The sequence below is a fragment of the Medicago truncatula genome, chromosome 5 (assembly GCF_003473485.1).
Source record: "Medicago truncatula cultivar Jemalong A17 chromosome 5, MtrunA17r5.0-ANR, whole genome shotgun sequence".
Lineage (NCBI taxonomy): Eukaryota > Viridiplantae > Streptophyta > Magnoliopsida > Fabales > Fabaceae > Medicago > Medicago truncatula.
This window is the reverse complement of record NC_053046.1, coordinates 42,519,045-42,542,444: the sequence shown is the minus strand read 5'-3', so window position 1 is coordinate 42,542,444 and position 23,400 is coordinate 42,519,045. Positions and strand designations below refer to the sequence as shown.

General features: G+C 32.6%; 3 protein-coding genes and 1 pseudogene across 4 annotated transcripts; 2 read left to right on the top strand and 2 right to left on the bottom strand.

Annotated features, from left to right (window-relative positions):
- Positions 1–1,168: 1,168 nt before the first annotated feature.
- On the top strand, positions 1,169–4,746 carry LOC11433244 ((-)-germacrene D synthase-like; annotated as a pseudogene).
- Positions 4,747–5,846: 1,100 nt separating this feature from the next.
- On the bottom strand, positions 5,847–9,168 carry LOC11425995 (transcription termination factor MTERF9, chloroplastic). Its single transcript, XM_003617662.4, has 6 exons — positions 8,761–9,168; positions 8,353–8,419; positions 7,968–8,083; positions 6,913–7,602; positions 6,204–6,752; positions 5,847–6,132 (listed from the first exon to the last, which is right to left on the bottom strand). Exons 1-5 carry the CDS (start codon positions 9,079–9,081, stop codon positions 6,435–6,437), a joined length of 1,512 nt encoding a protein of 503 aa, XP_003617710.2. The 5' UTR covers positions 9,082–9,168; the 3' UTR covers positions 5,847–6,132; positions 6,204–6,434.
- Positions 9,169–9,952: 784 nt separating this feature from the next.
- Positions 9,953–11,198, top strand: LOC11426816 (uncharacterized). Its single transcript, XM_003617661.3, has 4 exons — positions 9,953–10,231; positions 10,606–10,655; positions 10,751–10,832; positions 11,018–11,198. Exons 1-4 carry the CDS (start codon positions 9,994–9,996, stop codon positions 11,062–11,064), a joined length of 417 nt encoding a protein of 138 aa, XP_003617709.1. The 5' UTR covers positions 9,953–9,993; the 3' UTR covers positions 11,065–11,198.
- A 4,481-nt stretch (positions 11,199–15,679) lies between these two features.
- Positions 15,680–22,504, bottom strand: LOC11427377 (cytochrome P450 71D10). Of its 2 annotated transcripts, XM_003617658.4 has the most exons (3): positions 22,306–22,492; positions 16,605–17,377; positions 15,680–16,521 (listed from the first exon to the last, which is right to left on the bottom strand). In XM_003617658.4, the coding sequence occupies exons 1-3, from the start codon at positions 22,427–22,429 to the stop codon at positions 15,910–15,912; spliced, it is 1,509 nt and encodes a 502-aa protein (XP_003617706.1). In that variant the 5' UTR covers positions 22,430–22,492; the 3' UTR covers positions 15,680–15,909. The 2 variants fall into 2 exon arrangements, with proteins under 2 accessions (XP_003617706.1, XP_003617705.1); XM_003617657.4 differs by lacking the exons at positions 15,680–16,521; positions 16,605–17,377 and adding an exon at positions 20,487–21,327 and having other exon boundaries at positions 21,533–22,504.
- Between the last annotated feature and the right edge of the window lie 896 nt (positions 22,505–23,400).

Sequence of the window (23,400 nt, the reverse complement as noted above, 5' to 3'; positions counted from 1 at the left end):
GGGGAGAGGGGAAGAGAGAGCAAAACTTTTTTTTTTTTTTAAGAAAGAGAGAGAGCAAAACTTGAATTTTGAATTAAAATTAAATTTAAAAAGGATGATTTTTTATTTTCATTTGTATGTTGTTTTTTTAAATGAGTTGATAAACTTGTTTTATTAAAGATATTGTCTCGTGTAAGTTATTAAAATATTAAATAAATTATATAATTAATATATTAGATTGTTGAATGTGTGTCACATAGGCGTAAATAGTGACACAGTTGCATCCTTCTCGGCACAAGGGCTGTGAGATAATTTGATCGTTTGAAGGGATTAATTGAATTTGCTTTATACTCCAACTCCTATGATATGAGTGTCATTTTAGCTCAATAGGATAATGTGGGGTACTGGTTAAGAAGCATTAAATGAACAAATTTCATTTATTTTATTTTAATTAAAGTGATAAATAAGACAATTAATTAAAAGAAGAAAAATGTGTATTCAATAATCTATCAAATTTTATAATTTATGATATAAGCATGGAATTCTATTTTGTTTTCAAGAATATTTAGTAATTTTTACACATTTGATGATTTTGTATTTGATATTTTTTTTGAGAGGTTGTATTTGATATTTTAATTGGTTGTGTTTTATCTTTGGAATTGTTAATTTATTTTAGATTTTATTTTAATTAAAAATGTTGCTAATTATGCATAGGCTTCCGTGAATTAAAAAATATGATTCACAAAAAATTTACGGAAAGAAAAATTGGTTTGAGTAAAATCCACAAGAAAAAATTTTTTTGTTAAGAAATGAAAAAGATACAGAAATGTAAATATGAAATGGAAAAGGAAATTTAACGGACTATTAAATACAATTTTTTTATTTTAATTAGTTACCTTATTTATCACTTTAATTAAAGTAAAATAAGTAGAATCTGTTCATTTACTGCTGCTTAACCAGTGCTCCAGGGGCACCGGATAACAACACCCTTAAAAATATACTATAACTTTTTCATAATAACCAGCATAATTAATAAAATAAAAATAATAATATATTTACCAAATTGTCTTTAAAGTTTTAAAGCATTGACATGGGACCACCGTGTGAATTAATGTATAATCAAATCAATTGAAGTTGACTATAAATAGACACCTTTCCCAGCTCAAAACTTCAGAGTTGAAGGAAGAGATACAGTGATAAAGCCATTAATATTGAAGTATGTCTTCTCTATCTAGCTTAAATCCTGATTGTAAATCTGACCTTCATAGAAATGTTGCCGATTTTCACCCTAACGTTTGGGGAGATTATTTCCTTCAATATGCTTCAGAATCTATGGTACTTTTTTTTTAAAGGAGAATCTATGGTACATAAATATATATTGCTACTTAGCGTGCCTCTTATGTCATGAAATATGCATGCTATGAACCCTAAGTGATCAACTATTTTTTATTTTTTTTACAAAATAAGTAATCGACTCTTGAAATTAAACTATTTATAGCTTTAAGAATTAAGGTACTTCCATTCGAACAACGATTAATGCGCTTTATCAATTTATTTCTAAATCAAGTACATCGTTATTTTGAATAAGTCTTTGTTAAAAACCTTGCAGGAACTTGATCAAAATATGGTAGCACGAATTGAGACACTAAAAACCGATGTGAAGAACATGCTTGTTTCTAAGACTGAGATGCCCTTGGCAAAAATCCACTTGATTGATTCAATATGTCGTTTGGGAATAAGCTATCATTTTGAACATGAGATTGAAGAGGTTTTGCTACATATATTCACAATAATTATGTTGAAAATGGAGAAATAATAATTACTTTTGAAGACAACATTTGCTCTCTTGCTGTGCTATTTAGGTTGTTGAGGCAACAAGGATTTCACGTTTCACCAAGTATACCCTCAGCTTTTTCTTGGTTTGATTTATTTTATTTTATATTTTAATAAATTTTGTTGTCTCTAATGGTTTGTTCAATATTGGATAAAAAAAACATTAGATGTATTCAACAAATTCAAGGATGAACAAGGAAACTTCAGTGAAAGACTTATTATGGACGTTGAGGGAATGTTAAGCCTATATGAAGCCACACATGTTAGAGTTCATGGAGATGACATTTTAGAAGAGGCTTTAGCTTTCACTACCACTCACCTTGAGTCCATTGCCAACCAGACAAGCCATTCAAATGCAATACAAGTCAGACATAGTTTAAGACAGGCTCTTCATAAGAATTTGCCTAGGCTTGAAGCACACAACTATATTTACATATACGAGCAAGATCCTTCCCATAATGAAATTTTACTCCTTTTGGCAAAATTAGATTTCAATATGCTTCAAAGCTTGCATCGGAAGGAATTTGGAAACTTTTGCAAGTAAGTACTTCAATTATCAATGTGATTTCAAAAATTGGTCCTTGCAATTACTATTATTGTTTTTGGTTTTAGATGGTGGAAGGAGTTGGATCTGCATGGTAAACTACCATTTGCACGTGATAGGATTGCTGAAAGTTGTTTTTGGGCATTGGGGATATATTTTGAACCCCAATATTCTACTGGAAGAAAAATTATGTCGAAATTAATTGCCATTTTAGCAGTTGTTGATGATACATATGATGCTTATGGAACAATTGGTGAATTAGAACTTTTTACTAAGGCAATTGAGAGGTCAGTTAGCACATCATTACACACATATATATGAGGGGTCAAATTACACCGATCAATATCGTGTTCTTGCATTCATATTTTTTTTTTTAAAAATTTGATTGTTGAATTGCAAGCTTAAGGGTTTATGCACTTTTATTGAACATCGTTAATTATGGTGGAGTTTGCTCCTCCAGAGCTTGCTCTGGCTTTAAACGGGGCTCCGCAAGTGGGCGGTGGGATTGGTCCCCTCGGATTAGTCGATTCTTGGATCGGATACCGAGTTTTCAAAAAAAAAAAATGGTGAATCTAAAAACATATTAAATTGTTTTAGATTTGTGTAAAAAATATAAATTGAGTAAAACGATATTAAACGGTGTAAAATTAATGTAATTTAATCTCATATATATTTGTATATTTCTCTAATTTAATTCAAGTGATTTTCAGGTGGGATATTAGTTGCTTGAATAATCTTCCGGATTACATGAGGTTTCTTTATAAAGTTATTTTAGATCTTTATGAAGAAATAGAGGTGGAAACGAGAAAGGAAAGAAAAGAATATGCCCTAACCTACTACGTAAAAGAAGTACGGGTTGTCTTTAAATTATTAATAATTGAGCAAAAAATTTAATATTATTATTTTTTAACGAATAATCAAATAACAATTTTTTTGGATGTTAATTCCCCGGTTTTCAAGGAAAAGAGTAGTAATTAAGGGTTTAGTCGCGAGATAAGTAAAGTTCTACGAAGAATTATTCCCTTTATAAATCGAATTTGAGTTCTCTTAAATAATTCCTCCTTTAGTGAAGCTTATTATCTACTTGAGCCTACTTAATTGGCTAAAAGGACCGGTTACAATTTGTTTGTACTAATTTGAGAGCCGTTGCACCAGGATGAAAAGGAGTGTGTTCAAAATATATAATGATACAATTTCTAAAGTCATAGGGTGCATTTACTTTAAGTTAATTTTGTATATTTCTAGGAACAAGATGATAGAATTAGAAATAAGGGTTTTTTTTATCATGTGCAAATTTGCACATGTTAAGAAGTTTAAAGTAGTAATTTTGACTTGGAACTTGTGCTTTTTATATTAAATATGTAACTTTTAATAAATAATTGTTGATTTTCAGTGCAAAATTAATACTTTTTATATTGCACATGTTAGACAAACTCTAGAAATATATATATTCCCATGTAGGTTAAAAGTTTAGTAAATTTTGTTCATGGAATTGTACTATTATCAATCTCTATTGTCTGATCTCTTCTCTTTTTTAATGAAATCTAAAACTCTACTTCGTAATGTATACATCCATTAATAAGATGTATTTTTTAAGGGTGCACTAATAACTTTTTTTTAAGGAGCATCAGTAAGTTTTTTTGTAGTTCCTATTTATATGATGTATAAAATTTCATCAATGTAAATCTCAATTTATACAGTTGATTTACCCATCTCCTTTTATTGCATTCTGGTGGCAGTTTATAAAATTCATTCAAGCTTATATGACTGAGGCTAGATGGTTAAAGAATAATTATAAACCAACATTAAAAGAGTATATCCGCATATCAACAGAATCATCTGGTTACGCACTGTTAACAACAACTTGTTATATTGGTATGGGAGACACAGTTACAGAGGACATATTCAAATGGGTATCAAATGAGTCAAAAATTATTAATGCTGCTATTGTCCTTTGCAGGATAATGGATGATATTGTATCCAACGAGGTATATATATATATATATATATAACATTTCAAACTATCTTCTTTGCAATATATTTGTTTTTATTCAAATGATGTGAACATTTACATGAAGTATTATTTTTGCATATAGTTTGAACAAAAAAGAGAACATGTTTCCTCATTCTTGGAATGCTATATGAGGCAATATAATATCTCTAGAGAAGTTGCCATTCAAGAAGGTCGAAAGAGAATTGTAGATGCTTGGAAAGATATTAATAAAGAATGTCTTATGTCAACCGAGGTTTCAATGCCTTTTCTGATGCGCATTCTAAACTTATCACGTTTCATGGATGTGGTTTATAAAGATAAAGATAACTTTACACATCCTGAAGGAGAAATGAAGTCATTCATTAAATCTTTACTTGTTGATCCCGTGCCTATTTGAGCATTATTTTAGTCTTCCTATATCATTGTTTTTCAAATTTCAATAAAAAATTGTGTGATGTGTGATATTTGTTTGGTTGACTAGGAAGCTTGTGTGAAAGCTTTAATTTGAAAACATGTTATGTATGGACGAACTATAATCAATAATAATAATATATAAATGAGATTATAGGTTTTGAGCTGATTTTTTATTGTTGAAATTATAACCTTCGTTTAAACTATTCAGTTTACCATTTGATCTTTTGCATAATACTTCCTCCGTCCTAAATTGTATGTCGCTTTGGAGAAAAAATTTGTTCCAAATTATATGTCGCTTTATAATACCAATGAAAGATTAATGTTATTTTTCCTATTATATCCTTAACTATTTATTACTTTCTCTTCTTTCATTTATCTTTCCCATATCATTTATTAAGAACAATTTTGTAAAACAACTCATAATATCTCTTTTCCACACAAAATATATTACATTTCTTAATATGTGTGAAATGTCTAAAACGTCATACAATTTGGGACGGAGCGAGTATTATTTAAAAGTTTGATTAAAAAATTACTTAAATCCTACGATAATCGAAAACATTTGTAACACGAGAAATTCTAGCACCACTATAAAGGGATTGGAAACTGGAACATATCCGTGCTCCTTTTTTAATGAGATATGATTCTCTTTATTGGTAATCTTCTTCATTTCTTCCATTTGAAAGGTTTTTTTTTTTTTTTTTTTTGTGAGAACCATTTTGAGAGATAAAGATACGATAAAACTTAAACATAATTAATAATGGTGAAACCCATTTAATAATATCACGTGAGACTTTCTTGAAAAAAAAATATATATATCACGCGAGACTATTACTTTAATTTTCATAGCATGAAGTATAACCATTTTTCAAGAGTACCAATCTTAAGGGTATTAGGTATACAACGATTACAAAGGGTATTAATGAATAAGTTGCTGAGTTGCAAGTGCATTAGTAAAATGTTACTGGCTTGAATCAAAGAAAAATAAAATGTTAAATGACTCACAATGATAGTGTATCAAAAGTTGTATTACATTTATAAGAGACCATTCGAATCTGAAACCTCCCATTGCCTATCTTCCCAAAGAGTTAAATAAAAAGAGAGAAATCAGAAGCAATGTAGAATTTAGTTGCAAGTCTTTTTGTCAAGGGAATAACATTTTTATTTCAACTCGCACATGTGGTACAAATTGTTTCAGGGTAACAAATAATTGTCTATGTATCATGTATGGTCACAAGTGTAACAAAAATGGTCCTATTGAGTTGAGATAGATACACAAAACAATGAAGGTAAAAGAAAATGAGAGAATCCATAAGTTGGCTCTTTAGTTTATACAGCTTCTTTCTTCAATCTATATATTGACCACAACCTGCAATAAGACAGGGATTAATAACAGCTTATTGTATGTATTGATAATAATTGATAACTAAACAAACTCACCTTTCAGGCCAACAGAAACATCAATGATAAATTACACAAAACAAGTTGAGCAGCTTCTGCTGAGAATAAGACACTGATATTTATCTGTCATGAAGTATTGTGCATATAGAGTAGGCACATCACATGGCTTAGTAAACTCCAATGATTGAACATGTTGTATGTCACAAGAGATTGCCGATCATTTTCCAGTACTTGTGCAAGTTGATTGAGACAAACTTGATTCTGATTTTTTCACATTTTTCTGTCATATTTCTCAGCTAATTTTTTGAGTAATAATCTCTGTCGAAATGCAGCATATTCATCAAGAGTAGTTCCAGCCCACCGTTGACAAAAGGATTCATCAGTTGGAACTAAAGATCCAAGAGGAAATGGTCCTTTTGGAGCTTTCTTTAGGGAAACCAAGAACTTATGACGAGGACGAATTCTCTGGTCCAAAGACAAGCTAAGGTACATCGGGTATTTGGTCAAGGTTTGCACCTCATTGTGAAGTTCATTTACCAAGTACAAATACTTCGGCTTTAGATTAGCTTCCAAGGACAGAGATAGCACCTGCAGGCACAGTAGTCAGTAAGAACTTTTAACCGATAGTCACGTTATAAGGATCAAACAAAAGGTGAAAAAAAAAGACCATTACATAACATCGTTTCCTTTTCCTTGTTCCTTTTGTGCAAAGGGAGAATAAAATAACAAAGATGAATGCAAAAATAACCTGTGTAAGGCTAGTCAAGATTTTCAAGATGTCCGCATTTTTCATTCCTATGCTCCTTAGGAAATTTATTCTTGGAAGCAATCCATCATCAATACTGTAATGCAAAAGCTGAGGGTGTTTCGTCACCATCTTCACAATGCTCTCTTTGGGTGCATCCAACTCTTTGTTAAGAAACATCAATCGAGTATTCCATGAAATGTCAATACGTTGGACAAGAATTTGAGGACTCAGTTGAATGACTTTACCCAAATCTTTTTCCTTGATGCCAACTTCCTCAATTAAATATCTTACCGTTGGTTTTAAAGATTTCTCAACACTGTAAGAAAAAAGGGATGGAGTAGAAGCAATAATTTGCCCTATTTTGGTACTAGGTACGCCCAAGCCCATTAAGAATGCAACGTGAGTCTTCAAATTGTTCTCCACCGTGTATTCTAGAATTTGTGGTTGCCTCAAAAGGATTCTTCTTATATCTTTATGTTTAACCCCAAGACTCATTAAGTAATCTATCCTTTCCTGTGCAGAACATACATTAATTTGAAATGACGACATGTGCCTCTCATAAATTTGGATGAACTGTGATTCCTTAATTCCAAAGGTGCTTAAGTAATCAAGAAGTGGTAACCATTTCTCATCCAAAAGAATCTCTTCAGACAACTCCGGATATTTTTTCTCCATCGAATTTCTACGAAACTACAATTACAAGTAAAAAAAGCAATGATAAGATTCCATAGCACCACAAGTACATTAATTGGCTGCTAGAAACAGACAATGAGAAAAACCTAAATACGTATAATTAGAACGAGTCCCCAAAAAACTCGAGTTGTGGGTCTCTCCCTTTCAAGAATTCGAGAGTTTGGTCTCTCCCAATCAATATTCTGTCCCAAACTAAAATGTCCCTGACTTTTGGGCTTTCAATAACTGACTAATACATACCTGCTGCCTAATCACACAATATCTGCAGCCTAATAACATAATATAACTACTAATAAGAGGTCTAACAATGGCATCATTTGATACTTAACACATAAACAAATTATTGTATCATCATTTAATACCTTTGCACTGTTATTTTCTTGTAAGGATGCTATTCTCTGACTTTTGGGCAATCTTTTGCTTTGTCCATTGTTAAGAGATCTCACACCCTTTTCCTTCTCCTTTTCTTGTTGTCTATCTGTATCAACACAAACAACAGTATGCAACATTCAACTTCTATGAATCACTAACACACACACTGACAATGGACACAACACAGACAAGTCGACACCAATAATAGTTTGAGAAAATTGACTAATTGAATGTAACCACACGAGTCAGTGTTGTATCAAACACTAACACGTGTTGGATAACAAATACACCTACAATATAAAGTGTCTATGCTATATAGTTCAATTTCACCCCTTAAAATTAAAACTACCAAGCAAAACTTTTTCAAGCATATACCTGGAACTGTCTTTGACTTCAATCTCTTGTCTTTGGCATTAAGATCAGTAGGCTCAGCAAATCCGTCCTAGTACAACACAAGTTCAATAACCAAAACCAAAAATTAAAATTAATCCACTCAAATCACAAATATAACATAAAAATGGAACCATTTAATTCTCCAATTCAAACACAATTTCACAAAAAAAAAAAAAAAAAAAAATCAGCAACATTGAAGATTGATTAGTATACCGCATTTCTTCAATTCAAATATATTATGCAGAAAGATAAAAAAGTTCAAAACTTTTCAACTAAAATAAAAAACCCACTTCAAATTTCAGACTAAAATTAAAAATTGAATCATTCATCGCAGAATTTAAATAAAAAATACTAAAATTTCATCATGGTCGTTGAAATTTCAAAACTTACATCATCATCATCTTCATCATCATCATCATCATCATCATCATCATCCTCATCTTCATCTTCATCTTCATCTTCGTCGTCTTCAAAGTCCATTTCTTCAATTTCATCATCAGAGTCATACGGGGAGAGGAATTTTCCATAGGTTGATTTTCTGTTGGTTTTGAGAATTTTGGGATTGGAATGAGCAGAAAGAACAGTGAATTTTCTTCGTTTGAGAAATGAAGAAGAAGAAGAAGAACAAGACGCAGAAGCATGATTAGAGGAAGGAAATGGAAGAATGTTGAAAGGATTGTAAGGGTAAAGTGATAAAAATGTAGTAGCCATGAATGAATATGAATATTCTCAAAAACCCTAAAAATTATCTTAATCCATGAAAGAATCTCCAAACTGTTAACTTTTGAATTAAAGTGGGTTTTAGATTAGGTACAGTAGTCAAATTAGTCAAACGGTGTCGTTGTGATGACAAAAAGGTTCAGTATTTGTTTTTTTCATGTACATGATATGATGATAATACAAATTGGTAGATTTTTTTTTCTGCCCTCAAAATAATCCAAAATTATTTTTCTACCCTACTTTTTAAAAAAATTTCAAATATGCCCTACATGGTAGTGGTCAGGGTTTGAACCTCGGACCTTTGCATATTTTATGCATTGTCTCAACCAACTGAGTTAAACTTACGAGAACAAAAAAAAAAGCGGAATAAAGAATATATTTTGGAGCAAAATTACAATAACTGGAAGAAGAAAAAACTCGACGGCTAAAACGTTCAATATATTTTTTTTTTTAAAAAGAGAGAATTATTTTCGTGGGAGTATGATAAAATAATATTATAAACCAAAATATATGTTGTTTTTTGTTTACATCATCATATATAACATAATTATAGTAATAAAAGTTAAATTAGCATATTTAAATGGACATTGAGGAAAATCAAACTTCAAATCTTAAGGAGGAACACACTTCCGGATTTCAATTCAATAAAATAAAATTGTTAATCAAAATATGAATACTTTATAAGGGTTAGAAATTATTCCCCAAAAAAATAGATTAAAAAATTAACTAATAATATCCCCTAAAAAAATTAATAATAATATTAATGTGTGGCTGCGTGGGGCCGTGAGACTGTGAGCTGAAAAAGTCCACGTAGCCTCTTTTTCATATAATAACATCTTGTTATTGTTGTGAATTTTGTTTGATGAAAAAGAGTTGGATTTTAGTTGTTAATTAAGTGATACTATGGAAGCTTTAGTTTGCTGTTCTCTGCCTTCTTTAACTATTACCAAAGCTAGGAACATAGTTACACGTGATTGTTGTTCCTTAACAGTGAGAAAAACCTGGGATTTTGGGGTTAAGAATGCAAGAACAACAACAAAAAGAAGAACAAGGATAGGTGTTGTGTCTGTGAGTGATGTAACCACAGTACTTGATCCGGCTCCTGTCGAAATCACATGGCAAATTGTGGTTGGAACTATAGGTAATATCTTGTTTCCTTTAATGTTTATCTATTTAGAAAGAGAATGATTAGTCTAGTAAATTTAGCTCACTAAAAAAATTGTATAGATATTTGATATGTCGAGACACGGGTTGTAACTCGTAATTCCTCACTTCTAAGTACATAGTATGCGTCAGTTTTGTAGTTAGGCTATTTGGAAAGAAAAAAAGAGTTGGCGTTAGACATGATATTGTTATGCATGATCCTTTGAACTATTATGTAGAAGGCCAACAACCTCTGGTGCTAGAAAACCGAATATGTCGAAAACAAATGGTATAAAAGCACGTTGGTATTGGTATTGTATTGTGTTATTTGGGATTTTGATTTTGTGTGTTTTATTGTTTTGAAATTTGTAGCTGGGATTACACCTTTTGTGGTGGCAGGGATTGAATTTAGCAAGAGAATTGTAAGTCACTTTTTTTACTTGATTATTGCTATCTCATAAATTATGAATCTCATTCTTGTATGTTTTTTGTCTTCAATTTTGAATATTTGTTACAGATTGCTCAAAAAAGATGTGAGATGTGTGGAGGATCAGGACTTGTTTTTAGGGATAAGAACTATTTTCGTTGTCCAGAATGTGGTATGTTTATTGAATTCTCTTAATCTTGATTATAAGCATTAATATCATCATTTTGATCATGCTATAGTTTAAAATGACACTTAGAAACTTGCTACTTCTCATTGATTTTTTGGTTCTCAAATATTTAAGGTAAGTTACTTGTGTGAAATCGATTCCCTCATAAAATCATATGCTATCTATTTCAGGTGGATTTCTTCCTTGGCAATCCTGGAAAAGATTCTTCTCCAGTTAATGTATTGTAGAGCATTATACATCTTTGTTTGTGGCATATAGTAAACTTATTTGTAAATATTCAAAATACTAACTTTATTAGGAACATCATACTCTTTCATGGGAGGAATGAATGTTATTTGCTTTCATCATCACAATCATTGTCCAATTGCTAAGTTGTGATCAACACATGACCATCACAAAGATAAGACTACTAAAACTCTAACTTGAAGCCCACCAACAAAAAAATCTCATGTTTTAAAATTTGTTTTAGGCTTCACCGACTAATGAAAATTCTTTGACCGGCTAGAGTCAACATTATATATTTAAGATAGAATATTTAAAAACTTAAGAGCCAACTTATTGTTTCTCTTACTTACCTTCATTGGCTTCCAATCGAAGTGGAAGTGAGAGTTCAAGTGGCAACTCAACGTTGAGTAAGCCAAATACAATGCCTGAAGACATCCTCCTTCATGCACGAAATGACATTTATATTCAAAGCAGTGGCGGAGCCAGGATTATCGCAAAGTCCGGGTAAAAATTTGCAAGCAAATAATCAAAAAAATCTAAAATAGGGAGACCAATTCTACATAAAAGTGAAAATTACGGGACCAAAACTGCAATTAAGCCTAGATATTACATGTATATGACAAAATTACACTTGTGACAAAAGTATATTAATTTGTTAAAAATGAAATATATATTCTTATTTTTAAAAAATAATAATAATAGTTTTTCAAAATTTTAAACATTTTTAGTAAGGTAGATTTTAGTAGAAGGTTTATACATACATACATACATACATACCAATATTGTGGCTTTGATGATGGTAGTATCAGAATCAAATCTTTCAATTGTTGTTCCATTAAGCAATGAAAGCATCACATCCATGAAGTCTCGATGCTCACGATCAACCTCATTCTCACTCAAAGTCCTATTATGCGATGCTCCTTCAACATATCACCTAAAATCTTGTCCAATTCTTTAGAAAAAAATTTCATTGCCTTCACATGGCCACCAAAATCAAACCATTTTAGAAAAGGGAAGAGCACCACCCACCGTGAACACCCCTAACAAACGTAACATCTCTTCCAAAGCTTTCATACATTTTTGTTCTTCTTCCTTGTCAACCACATTCGTAGCTCCAAAATATCGCTTCCCAACCAACATTGGAAGAACAATGTTTTTACTCAATTGAGTAAAACATTGTTTCAAGTCCACCAACACATAGTTTGATGACTTGTTCTCTCTACTACACCAAACATTGTAGACCTCTTTAATGGAAGTTCTAACTTCCTTGACACGGAAATGTTGTATTTGCATCACACGACTATTGTTGGGGAGTACGGGGAGCCCCAGGAGCGGCAATGGGCCAAACGTCCAGGACTATAAGAGACTTAAACACCACATTCTTACCAAAAACCTTAAGGCAATGAGTGTATGGGTTCCCTCTCTTATATATCCTTTGTCTCCTCCATTCCTAGTCATGTGGGACATAATCACTCACACTTGATTACCCAATAATCTCCCCCTCAAGTGTGAATCACCCACATCACTAGCCTGATCCACACTAGGATCCCGCTCTCGCTCCCCACTGAGCCTAACCACGGCTCTAATACCACTGTTAGGAAATAATAGGGCTGAAGAAGAAAAATAAACACAATCACAACACAAGAATATAACATGGAAACTCCAAAACCAGAGGAAAAACCATGACCGTTGTCTAAACCGACAACCAAAGAATTATTACTATGTGAAAATTGTTACAACACATAGACTTCTCTAATTCTCACCCAATGCCCCAGTACACCCACACTCTCACAAAGCAAACATTTAAACTAAGTCAGATATAAGCTTAAAGTGCTACTGACTGGTGCATCTAAAAACAAAGAAACTAGGTTTAATATATAACTTTGGTCTTCCCCTTGCTTCACTAAACTAAGCGATGTGGGACATAACCACCAATAACTAATATTTTATAACCTCCTTCTTTATTCAAGAAATTTGACAATTAAACCTAACAATCTTCACCTTGATTGTAAGAGTTTCATCTTCCGCTTCCATTGTCTACACCGACAATCATACTCCACCATAAAGAGTATACTTCATTTGAAACTGAACCATTCCAAGAATTTCTTCACGTCAAAACCTTGCTGAACGATTATGGTGCAACTCCCATGTTGGCTTCCAGGAAGTTCTTCAGCCATCGACATATTTCACCACACACCTTGCATCAATGCCAGCCAATGCCCGTGTGTTGTTCTGAATCCACTAGCAATAACTTGTCCTTTTGCATGGTATAGCGGAAATACTATAAGGACACACTTTTTCATCCTCCTTTCTTTAGAAATAATTTTAGTTGCAACTTCTTCAAAACACAAACTTTCCTTCCCATACATCAAAACAGGTTTGAGATGAACATAAGAAGGTGGAAGGGTCTAAATGAACCTTAACGCTTTAGCTTCATTATCAATTTTAACTTCAATAGATTCCCGAAGCTCTTGATACCACTGTTGGGGAGTCCGGGGAGCCTCGGGAGCGGCAATGGGCAAACGTCCAAGACCATAAGAGACTTAAACACCACACTCTTATCCAAAATCTTAAGGCAATGAGTGTATGAGTTCCCTCTCTTATATATCTTTTGTCTCCTCCATTCCTAGTCGATGTGGGACATAATCACTCACACTTGATTACCCAATAGCTATGACTTAGGATCTCGAAGTTTGCAATCTTTCTTATTTGGCGCTAATAAGAACCATAGGAAACATGGCTCCATTGTAAGCCAAATGTTTAGTTACTTCAAGTTTAGGGCGATTTGAAACTGCCAAGTCAACTTTGGTAAAACATTCCTCAGCCATTTCCCAATTGCTAAGCACCAAAGTATCTTGATGATAAATAGGGGTCCATATTTGTCAGCCAATGCACCTAAGATTTTATGGGGTCCTAGTGAAGCCGTCAATAATGGGAGGTGAACAAGTATTCACCACGCACTATAGGAGCCTCTTTGCTATGAGAAACTTTGGATGAACTATAAAGAAACAAATAGTAAAAGAATATAAAAAATAGTGCTAATGTAATGGTAATAGTTAGGGAATCCATTTAATTAGCTAGCTAGCATATGCCTTGAATGATGGTTAATTATATGCTTAAATATTATTAGGTATGGAAATATTTTGATTAACTAATGATCTAAGTTTGGAGTATGTAAACTTGTATTTATAATATAATTATGACTTAAATATGTCATTCGTTCTTGTAAATATAGGTCATTTGAATTTTCGTCCATAAAGTTACTAATCATTCCATTTTGCCATCGCAAATATTAATCATTTGAAAAATGGTCCTAATTACATTGACTAGTAACTTCAGGGACGAAAATTCAAATGATCTATATTTGCAGGGACGAAAGACATATTTAAGTCAACCACCTCACCCAATCATCACTTGCCACATGGACACCACGTCGCTGATGACAGCTCACCTCAGCAAAAAAACCTAATTAGGACCAAAAGTCAAATGATAAAATTTTGCAGTGGCAGATTGGAAAGATTAGCAACTTCAGGGACGAAAATTCAAATGACTTATATTTGCCGGAACTAAAGATTTATTTAAACCTATAATAATTATAAACAGATAAAAAAAATAAAAAAAATAAATTCATTACACCAATGGAAACTACATCGTATAACTCATTGCTATTTTATTTTATTTTATTTGAATCATAAATGTCGGCTATATTATTTGAACCATTGTACGATATAGAACCAAAATTGTATTTTATGACCCACGTGGTACAACTAATTCTCATATTTATTTTTTCATACGTAACCAATTTTTTTTTTCATAAGTGACCAGAGAACCATTTCTTTTTTAGGAAAGTGACCAGAGAATCATATATGCTGGCACATCGTCCAATTTCCGACGCTGCCCAAAACGATAAAATAAAATTGTTGATGCTTATCGGAGATTATTATAAGATAAAATAAAATGTCTAATATGTTTCCATTTTAATATAACTTTTATCATCTCAATAGCTGAATACAACAAACTATTACCTTGAGCATTTTCAAATGTATTTACTTACATCTCCCACCAAGACAACTGACAGAGATGAAACCCAAAACCTTCAAAACATGTTATTTTACAACAAAATCAAAGTTTTGTATTTTAGTGTTTTCTTCATTGTTTGTATAATTTCATTATTGCATAAAACACTTGTTAACAGTTTGGAAATTCAAATACAACAAAGTCGGATAAGAATGACTTTGTAAGTCGATTTTGCATCCTATTTAAGAGTAGACGACATTTTTTTTTAGTTCCTTAATTTCTTTTTAGTTGTTAAGTCGGATTTTGAGTTGACTTAACAAAAATGGTTTAGGTCGATTAACTCAGAACCGACTTAAAAAGTTGTGTAACCAGACTTTAAAAACTGTGTGATATTGATTGCCTAAAAAATCTTTCTTCATATGCTATCTATCTCAGGTGGATTTCTTCCTTCGTAAGTTAATGCATTATTTTAGTGGTGGAGGAGGATGTAGCCTCAATGTTTCTCAATGTTTTTTGATGATAAACTTTAAGTATAGTAATTGGTGCAACTCTGTCTCAGAGGCATTGATCAAACAACCAAAATAAATGAATTTTTATAAAAAAAAATTATATTTATAAGACAATTTTTATTTATGAATTCCTTAACCAATATCATAAAGTCACCGTTTAGCAAGAACCCGAAAGCATTGTGTGACCATACTTGAATAGTTTACAACTTGATTATAACACATGCTATGTTTGTGGTGTACAATAAATCTCTTCATTAAGAACATCATACTCCTTCATGGGAGAAATGAATCTTATTTTCTATCTTTATTAATTAAGGACGACGAGTAATAGGGATCAAACATACATCATGCTTTTTTCCAACAGTAAGTCCAAATGATTCAGTCATATCAAGTTCTTGATGGCTCATTCCATTTGGAAGTTTCCAATCAAAGTGATAAAGCAACTTAGCAAGAGGCAGCTCAACATTGGGCAAGGCAAATGCAATACCTGGACACATCCTTCTTCCAGCACCAAATGGTATTAATTCAAAGTCTGTGCCTTTGAAATCAATTGAGCTATTAACAAACCTCTCAGGTTTAAAACTCTCAGCTTCAACCCAATACTTTGGATCTCTTCCAATTGCCCAAACATTGACAGCAACCCTTGTCTTAGCTGGGATCTCATACCCATTGATTTCACATCTCTCTCTACTTTCTCTTGGAACCAACAAAGGTACAGTAGGATGTAGCCTAAATGTTTCTTTGATGACACACTTTAAGTATGTCAACTGTTGCAACTCTGTCTCGTCTACATACCCCTTTTTATCAAACACTCTTCTTACCTCAACTTGTGCTTCTTCCATTACTATTGGGTTCTTTATCATCTCCGACATCGCCCATAGCACAATTCCTGACGATGTTTCGCTGCCAGCAATGAACAAGTCCTGCAAATGGTAATGGAAGAAAATAGGTTATTAATTTGATATCTTCTTCAAAATATTAGTATTTAAATTGTGAGTAAACTAACCTGAATGACTGATTTTATATTTTCATCAGTCAAGGGTTGTTGTGAGTGAACATTTTCATGTTGAACCTTGAGAAGAACATCAACTAGGTCTTCATCCTTGCTTGTTTTACTGTGATTGTTTCTATGATCATTGATGATGTCTTGCAATATCCTATCAATCTCTCCTTGTAATCTCTCAACTCTGGTCTTCACTCTACTTACCTTTTGAAGTATTTTAATAGAAGGATACAAGTCAGCAATACAAAATTCTCCCAATAGGCCCAATGCTTCCTCTATTGTTGATTTGAACAATTGTTGGTGTCTGTTCTTTTTCCCAAACGCTGAACGTGCCACGATCCCATAAGTCATTGAGAAAATCGACTTAGAGAGATTAACGATTGATCCTTCATTTGCAGATATTGATTTAACAAGATCGGACACCTCTTCTTCTCTTATGAAACTAAAAGATTGGACACGTTTTGCACTTAATAGCTCTACAACACATATCTTTCGTAATTGTCTCCAAAGTTCTCCGTATGTAGAGAAAGCAATATCTCTAGCATTGTAAGTAAATACTCTAGGTAAAAGAACATTTGGCCTATCACAAAATGTGATGTCATGTGTTTTCATAATCTCTTTTGCCATTTCTGGTGAACTAACTACTACATATGGTACCTCTCCTAGTTTAAGGTGCATCAAAGGTCCATATTTTTCTGCCAATTTTTTGAAGAGGTGATGGGGGGGTGAGCTGCCACTAATCTGGTGTATGTTTCCTATGAGGGGTAGTTTCCATGGTCCTGGTGGCAATTTGGTAGTGGAATTGTTAAAACTCCATCTTTGAACTATTTTGAATAGCACTAAGAGGATGAGAAAGGAGAGCATGAAGATGATATTCGAAAAAGGGTTTTGAAGCTCCATGTTGGTTGTTTGATCTAAAGAATCCAAAGGCCTTGTTGACAAAGAAGGTTTCTATGCAAAACACTCAAAATTAGATCACTTGCAATTTCTATACAATGCAGACATGTTAATTAATACGCAACAAATACTAATATAAAATCAATACAGTATTAACATTAAGATACACGTTCCAATGTAAAGAAATATTATTTATTAATAACATTTTCTCCTTGCACCAACCAACGTGCCTGTTGTTAATATTTTTATATATTTGCAAAGCATTTTAATAAAGACACACATGAAGGATAAGGTGTGCTTTGTGTGGTCAAAAATAGGTGCTCCTCATTGGATGATATCCTCCAATACACCTAAAGCACGTATAATTAAAAATATTGATACCATCCAATCCAAAATAATTAAATAAAAAGACACACTGAAGAATAAGGTGTACTTTGTGGAGTCAAAATAAAACAACCACTACACAAGAAGCATATCGCTAAATCAAAATACTTAGAAATTTTTTTATTTTTTTTATATGAACATTTTAGAAAACTTTGGAAGTCAAGAACAGACATCATATTAATAATTTGCGGTTTAGAAAACTTTTTTTTTTTTTTTTTGTGGAATTATATTTTTTGTATTATCCACATGAAATAATCATCCACTATTCCTTGTGCTATTTGTGCTATTTTTGGTAGTAGACTGGTTTCGAGAAAAGGGTAAGGTGCTTTTTGTGCTATTTTTGGTGTCATGTGAACGTCAAACAATACAAAAATGTCTTTCAAATTCGTGGGATCCTTCTTCCTTTTCTTATTGCTGCTTTGTTGAGCTCTCAATAGTTTAAATATATATATTTTTTTAAAATCGTGCTGGAAAGTTCATTGGATTTATAACACAGCTCTTGTTCAATCAACCTACTATGAAGGGAGCACATGACATGAGGCGTATGTAAGGGTGGGTTATGCCATTTACGAAATACTGTATGAAGGTGATTCGGGAAGTCGTGGGTAAGTTCAACCCTCATCAAGTTGATTGATTTGATCGATAGATATATACTTTCTCTGTCTGTGAAACAATCAAATATAGGGAGGGAAGGTCAATGAGATCTTTCAAGGTAGACGTGTAAGCAGAGTTGTGTGACTATGAGAAATTTCAAGCTTTACATATATGCCTTGCTCTAATATTATAGCCACATGTTCTAGCTTTCATCATGACTACCGAACCATTATACATAAGTTTAAACGAGAGTCTATACGCCACCCATAATACAAGGTTCGAAATAGTCCACGATACGAGTTATTGTCCCCCACATGAAGGTCCCAAGCTTTGCCACAAACCCGCCATACAAATACTAAAGAATGGTCGACCAAACAATATTCGTATTTGGACTAAAATGGATGTTGTGGAAAAAACACCGAGAAAATGTAGATTGTGTCAGCAAAACAGTCATATTCGCACGAATTTTCCTCATACCAATATTAAATTTACTTTCTATTTTATTTTATTTTAAATTATCTTCATATAGTTATTATTATCGTTTAACTCATCTCTATCGTTAATTTTTATTATGTTAATTAAACACATTAATAGACAATGTAGAATAAATGAGGAATGCAATTTCATTGAAAAACTTATTACAACATGAAGATAATGCGCTAAGATACAAATACATTAAATTAGATAAACAAACATGACATAAGTTAATTGTAGATACTTATCATAATCTACTCAGACTTAACGTACAAAAAAAGCGGTTCTAATCCAAACGGAAAATGTTACATGAACACCCTTTATTCATACACCTCATTATACACCCTATGTATTAGGGATATTTTGGTAAGTTCATCTCACAACCACACTTTATCTTCTATTTGTGTGGGGTCCAGGTTGCCACGTGTCAGAATTTTGTATGGGTGTAAAGGGTGTATTGCCACATGGGGTGGTACATGTATCACCACTCAATCCAAACTCTTGTTCCGCAAACATGTCTTGTACTTCCGTGTTAGTCTCAAGTAGTTTATATTCACGATAGTAATCAAAATGTTTATTAGATGCCAATGAGATCAAAGGCTCCCCATAATAAATATGAGTCACCTTTCAAGTAAGATCGTTAGCTAAATAAAAAAATTGTTGAGTTGATTCTTCAACCCTCTTAATGCTTTTTTTGAAGATATATATGTTTCAAAAGGTTTTTTTTATATGATCGAATTGATTAATGGTTTTTAGCGGAGGAGAAGGAGAAGACATGATAGAGAATATGAAAGTAGAGAGAATTATGATATGAGAAAAATGTACTGATGAGTAAGAAGGACCGTGGTTTGTTTCGTTTTTTTTTTTTTTTTGAAGAAAAGAAGGACTGTGGTTTGTGATCAATGGATGAAAGATATATTTATAATAGTGTAAATAAAAATTTATAAAAAAACTGCAAAGAAGAACAAAAACCGGCATGTTCGCCATATACATCTTATAATATTAAGAATTAAATCTTGAAAAAAATTGTGCCTAATCATGTCTCTTTTTTCCCTCTTTCTAAAGCACAAAATATTTCGAACATTTCTCTTTAGGTCCCCTAATATCTCTTAGACCCTAAATACACATCCGATAATTACATATCGGATGTACATTTTCCGGATGTACATTTTTTAAATGAAATTCAGTATACCCTAAATTTGTTGCATCATTCTCCTGGTCCTACGCAGAAAACCAAGAGAGAGATAAAGAAAGAAATCTTAATCCTTACAAATTAAACCTACTAAAATAGGCGTGCAAAATAATGCAAATGCTTTAGCATATGTTGATTTGATGAAGGAGTTGGAACAAACTGATTAACTTAAGAAGAACTAAATTGAATATCTAACTAATGTCAAACGTAGAATCTTAAAAAAAAAAAAAAATCAACAACGATTCATACACCTTGCTGAAAGTAGTATAAGAAAACTAACCACATTGTGAACTTGTTTGCTTAGACAATATAAATATCGTAGACGACCAGTAATAGGAACCAAACATATGGGTCGTGTTTTCTTTGGACTGTAAGCCCAAATGACTCTCAATCATATCAAGTTCTTCATTATTCATTCCATTGGGAAGCTTTCAATCAAATTCATAAAATAATTCAGCAAGAGGCTAAACCAAATGCAATGCTTGACAAATATTTCTATATTTGTGGTACAAATATCATACATAAATTTTATAAGGAACATCGTTCTGAACTTGTTTGCTTAGAAAATACATATTAAAGACGACGAGTAATAGGAATTAAACATAGATCGTGCTTTCTTCCTACAGTAATCCCAAATGACTCGGTCATATCTAGTTCTTCATTCTTCATTTTATTGGGAAGCTTCCAATCAAAGTGGCAAAGTAATTGAGCAAGAGGTAGCTCAATGTTTGGTAGGGCAAATGCAATTCCGGGACACATCCTCCTTCCAGCACCAAATGGTATGAATTCGAAGTCCGTGCCTTTGAATTCAATTGTGCTATTAACAAACCTCTCAGGTTTAAAACTCTCAGCTTCAACCCAATACCTTGAATCTCTTCCAATAGCCCAAGCATTAACCATTACCCTTGTCTTAGCTGGGATTTCATACCCATTAATTTGGCATGGCTTCATACTTTCTCTTGGAATTAACAATGGTGCAACGGGATGTAACCTCAATGTTTCTTTGACGACAGACTTTAAGTATATCAATTGGTGCAACTCTGACTCATCCACATACCCCTTTTTATCAAACACTCTTCTTACTTCAATCTGTGCTTCTTCCAATACCTTTGGGTTCTTTACCATCTCAGACATCGCCCATAACAATACCTCTGACGATGTTTCGGTACCAGCAATGAACATATCCTACAAATGGATTAACATTAACATTACGTACAACGCTACCCAAAAGTTAAGTCATTAATTTGATGTTCTCTCCAAATTACTATTATTAATCAAGATAATCCTAATTATTTTTCCTCTAGAAATCAGACTTCTAAGCTATGCAAATTTATAAACTAGTTTTTAAATTGTGAAATAAACTTGCTACCACTTTTGGTTTTAGACTAACCTGGATGATTGATTTCATATTGTCATCGGTTAAAGGATGTTCTGAGTAATAATTTTCCTGTTGAATCTTGAGAAGAACATCTACTAGATCTTCATCGTTGCTTGCTTCCTTGTGAATGCTTCTGTGATCGTCGATGATGTCTTGCATTATCATATCAAGCTCTCTATGAATTTTTTCCATTTTGGTCTTCTCCCTACTCATGCATTGAAGCATTTTAATAGAAGGATACAAATCTGCAATTTCAAATCCTCCTAATAGCACCAATACTTTCTCCATTGCTGATATGAACACATCTTGGTTTCTATTCCTTTTCCCAAAAGCTGCCCGCGCTGTTATCCCATTTGTCATTGAGAAAATCTTCCGAGTGAGATTTACAACCGATCCTTCACTTGCAGTTATTGATTTAACAAGATTTGTCACTTCATCTTCTCTTATGGACCTAAATGATTGGACACGCTTTGCACTTAATAGCTCTATAACACATATCTTTCGTACTTGCCTCCAATGTTCACAGTATGTAGCGAAGACAATATTTGTAGCATTGTAACTCCATATTGTTGACAAAAGAAGGTTTGGCCTATCACAAAATGTAAGGTCATGTGTTTTCATAACCTCTTTTGCCATTTCTGGTGAACTAACTATTACATATGGTACCTCTCCTAGTTTAAGGTGCATCAAAGGTCCATATTTTTCTGCCAACTTTTTGAAGAGGTGATGGGGCAATGATCTGCTGATAATCTGATGTAAGTTTCCTATGAGGGGTAGTTTCCATGGTCCTGGTGGCAATTTGGTAGTGGAATTGTTAAAACTCCATCTTTGAACTATTTTGAATAGAACTAAGAGGATGAGAAAGGAGAGCATGAAGATGATATTCGAAAAAGGGTTTTGAAGCTCCATGATGGTAGCTTGATCTAGAGAATCTGAAGAGTGCCTTGACAAAGAAGATTTCTATGCAAAACACTCAAAATTAGATCACTTGCAATTTCAATATAATGCAGACATGTTAAATAACATTTTCTCCTTGCACCAAACATGTGCCTGTTGTTTATTATTATTTTTTAATATATGCAAAGCAATTTAATAAAGACACAAATGAAGCATAAGGTGTGCTTTGTGTGGTAAAAAATAGAACAACCAGTCCAAAGCAATTTAATAAAAAGTAAGACACACATGAAGAATAAGGTGTACTTTGTGGAGTCAAAATGAAACGTCCAACACCATCATATTAATAATTTGCGATTAAGAGTTAATTAAATTGCAGCACGCCATGTCAGACTCGATTGTCATCTTCCTTCAAGGGCTTATTAAATTGAATTGATCCTATCAATTTTTTTGTGGAATTATATTTTTTGTATTATGCACATGAAAAAATCATCCACAAACATTTTGAAGAGCTTAATGTATTATTTACTTCGGTCATTATGTCAAATAAATTATTTGTAAGAATTAATAATAGCACTACATAGTTAAACCAAGAGACACTAGTGATTTCAGATAAACTCCATTTGGTAATCTATCATTTTCAAATAGGGTCTTGCTAGACTTGTAATTATATGTCATTATTACCAAATCAATCACCCTTACCGGAAAAAAAATCTGAATTAATTTTGGTCTATGGGCCACTTTCCAAAACACCTTATACTTATGTCTTTTGAGCTTTCATAATCAATCGAAGTAATTGGTTTCATTTATTTATCAACTTCAAAGGATAAGAGTGCAACTAAGAGAGCAACAACCAAACCCTCGCCCTTGAAAAAACAACATCTTTTAACTAGTTCGTGAATCAGAATGATATTATAAACCCTAGTGTTAGAATGTGTAGTGTGAGAAACTAGTGGTAAAGTATATGAACTAGTGGTGAGATTTTT

Bases quoted from the DNA above. Each gene is read 5' to 3' on its own strand.
- LOC11426816 (XM_003617661.3), top strand. From the start codon at position 9,994: ATGGAAGCTTTAGTTTGCTGTTCTCTGCCTTCTTTAACTATTACCAAA. The intron at 10,232-10,605 runs GTAATATCTTGT...TGAAATTTGTAG, and splicing joins AATTGTGGTTGGAACTATAG to CTGGGATTACACCTTTTGTG. The intron at 10,833-11,017 runs GTATGTTTATTG...TATCTATTTCAG, and splicing joins TTTTCGTTGTCCAGAATGTG to GTGGATTTCTTCCTTGGCAA.
- LOC11425995 (XM_003617662.4), bottom strand. From the start codon at position 9,081: ATGGCTACTACATTTTTATCACTTTACCCTTACAATCCTTTCAACATT. The intron at 8,420-8,760 runs GTAAGTTTTGAA...GTGTTGTACTAG, and splicing joins ATGATGAAGATGATGATGAT to GACGGATTTGCTGAGCCTAC. The intron at 6,753-6,912 runs GTTATTTTTGCA...CTGTGCCTGCAG, and splicing joins TCTTGACTAGCCTTACACAG to GTGCTATCTCTGTCCTTGGA.
- LOC11427377 (XM_003617657.4), bottom strand. From the start codon at position 22,429: ATGGAGCTTCAAAACCCTTTTTCGAATATCATCTTCATGCTCTCCTTT. The intron at 21,328-21,532 runs GTTAGTCTAAAA...ATCCATTTGTAG, and splicing joins ATATGAAATCAATCATCCAG to GATATGTTCATTGCTGGTAC.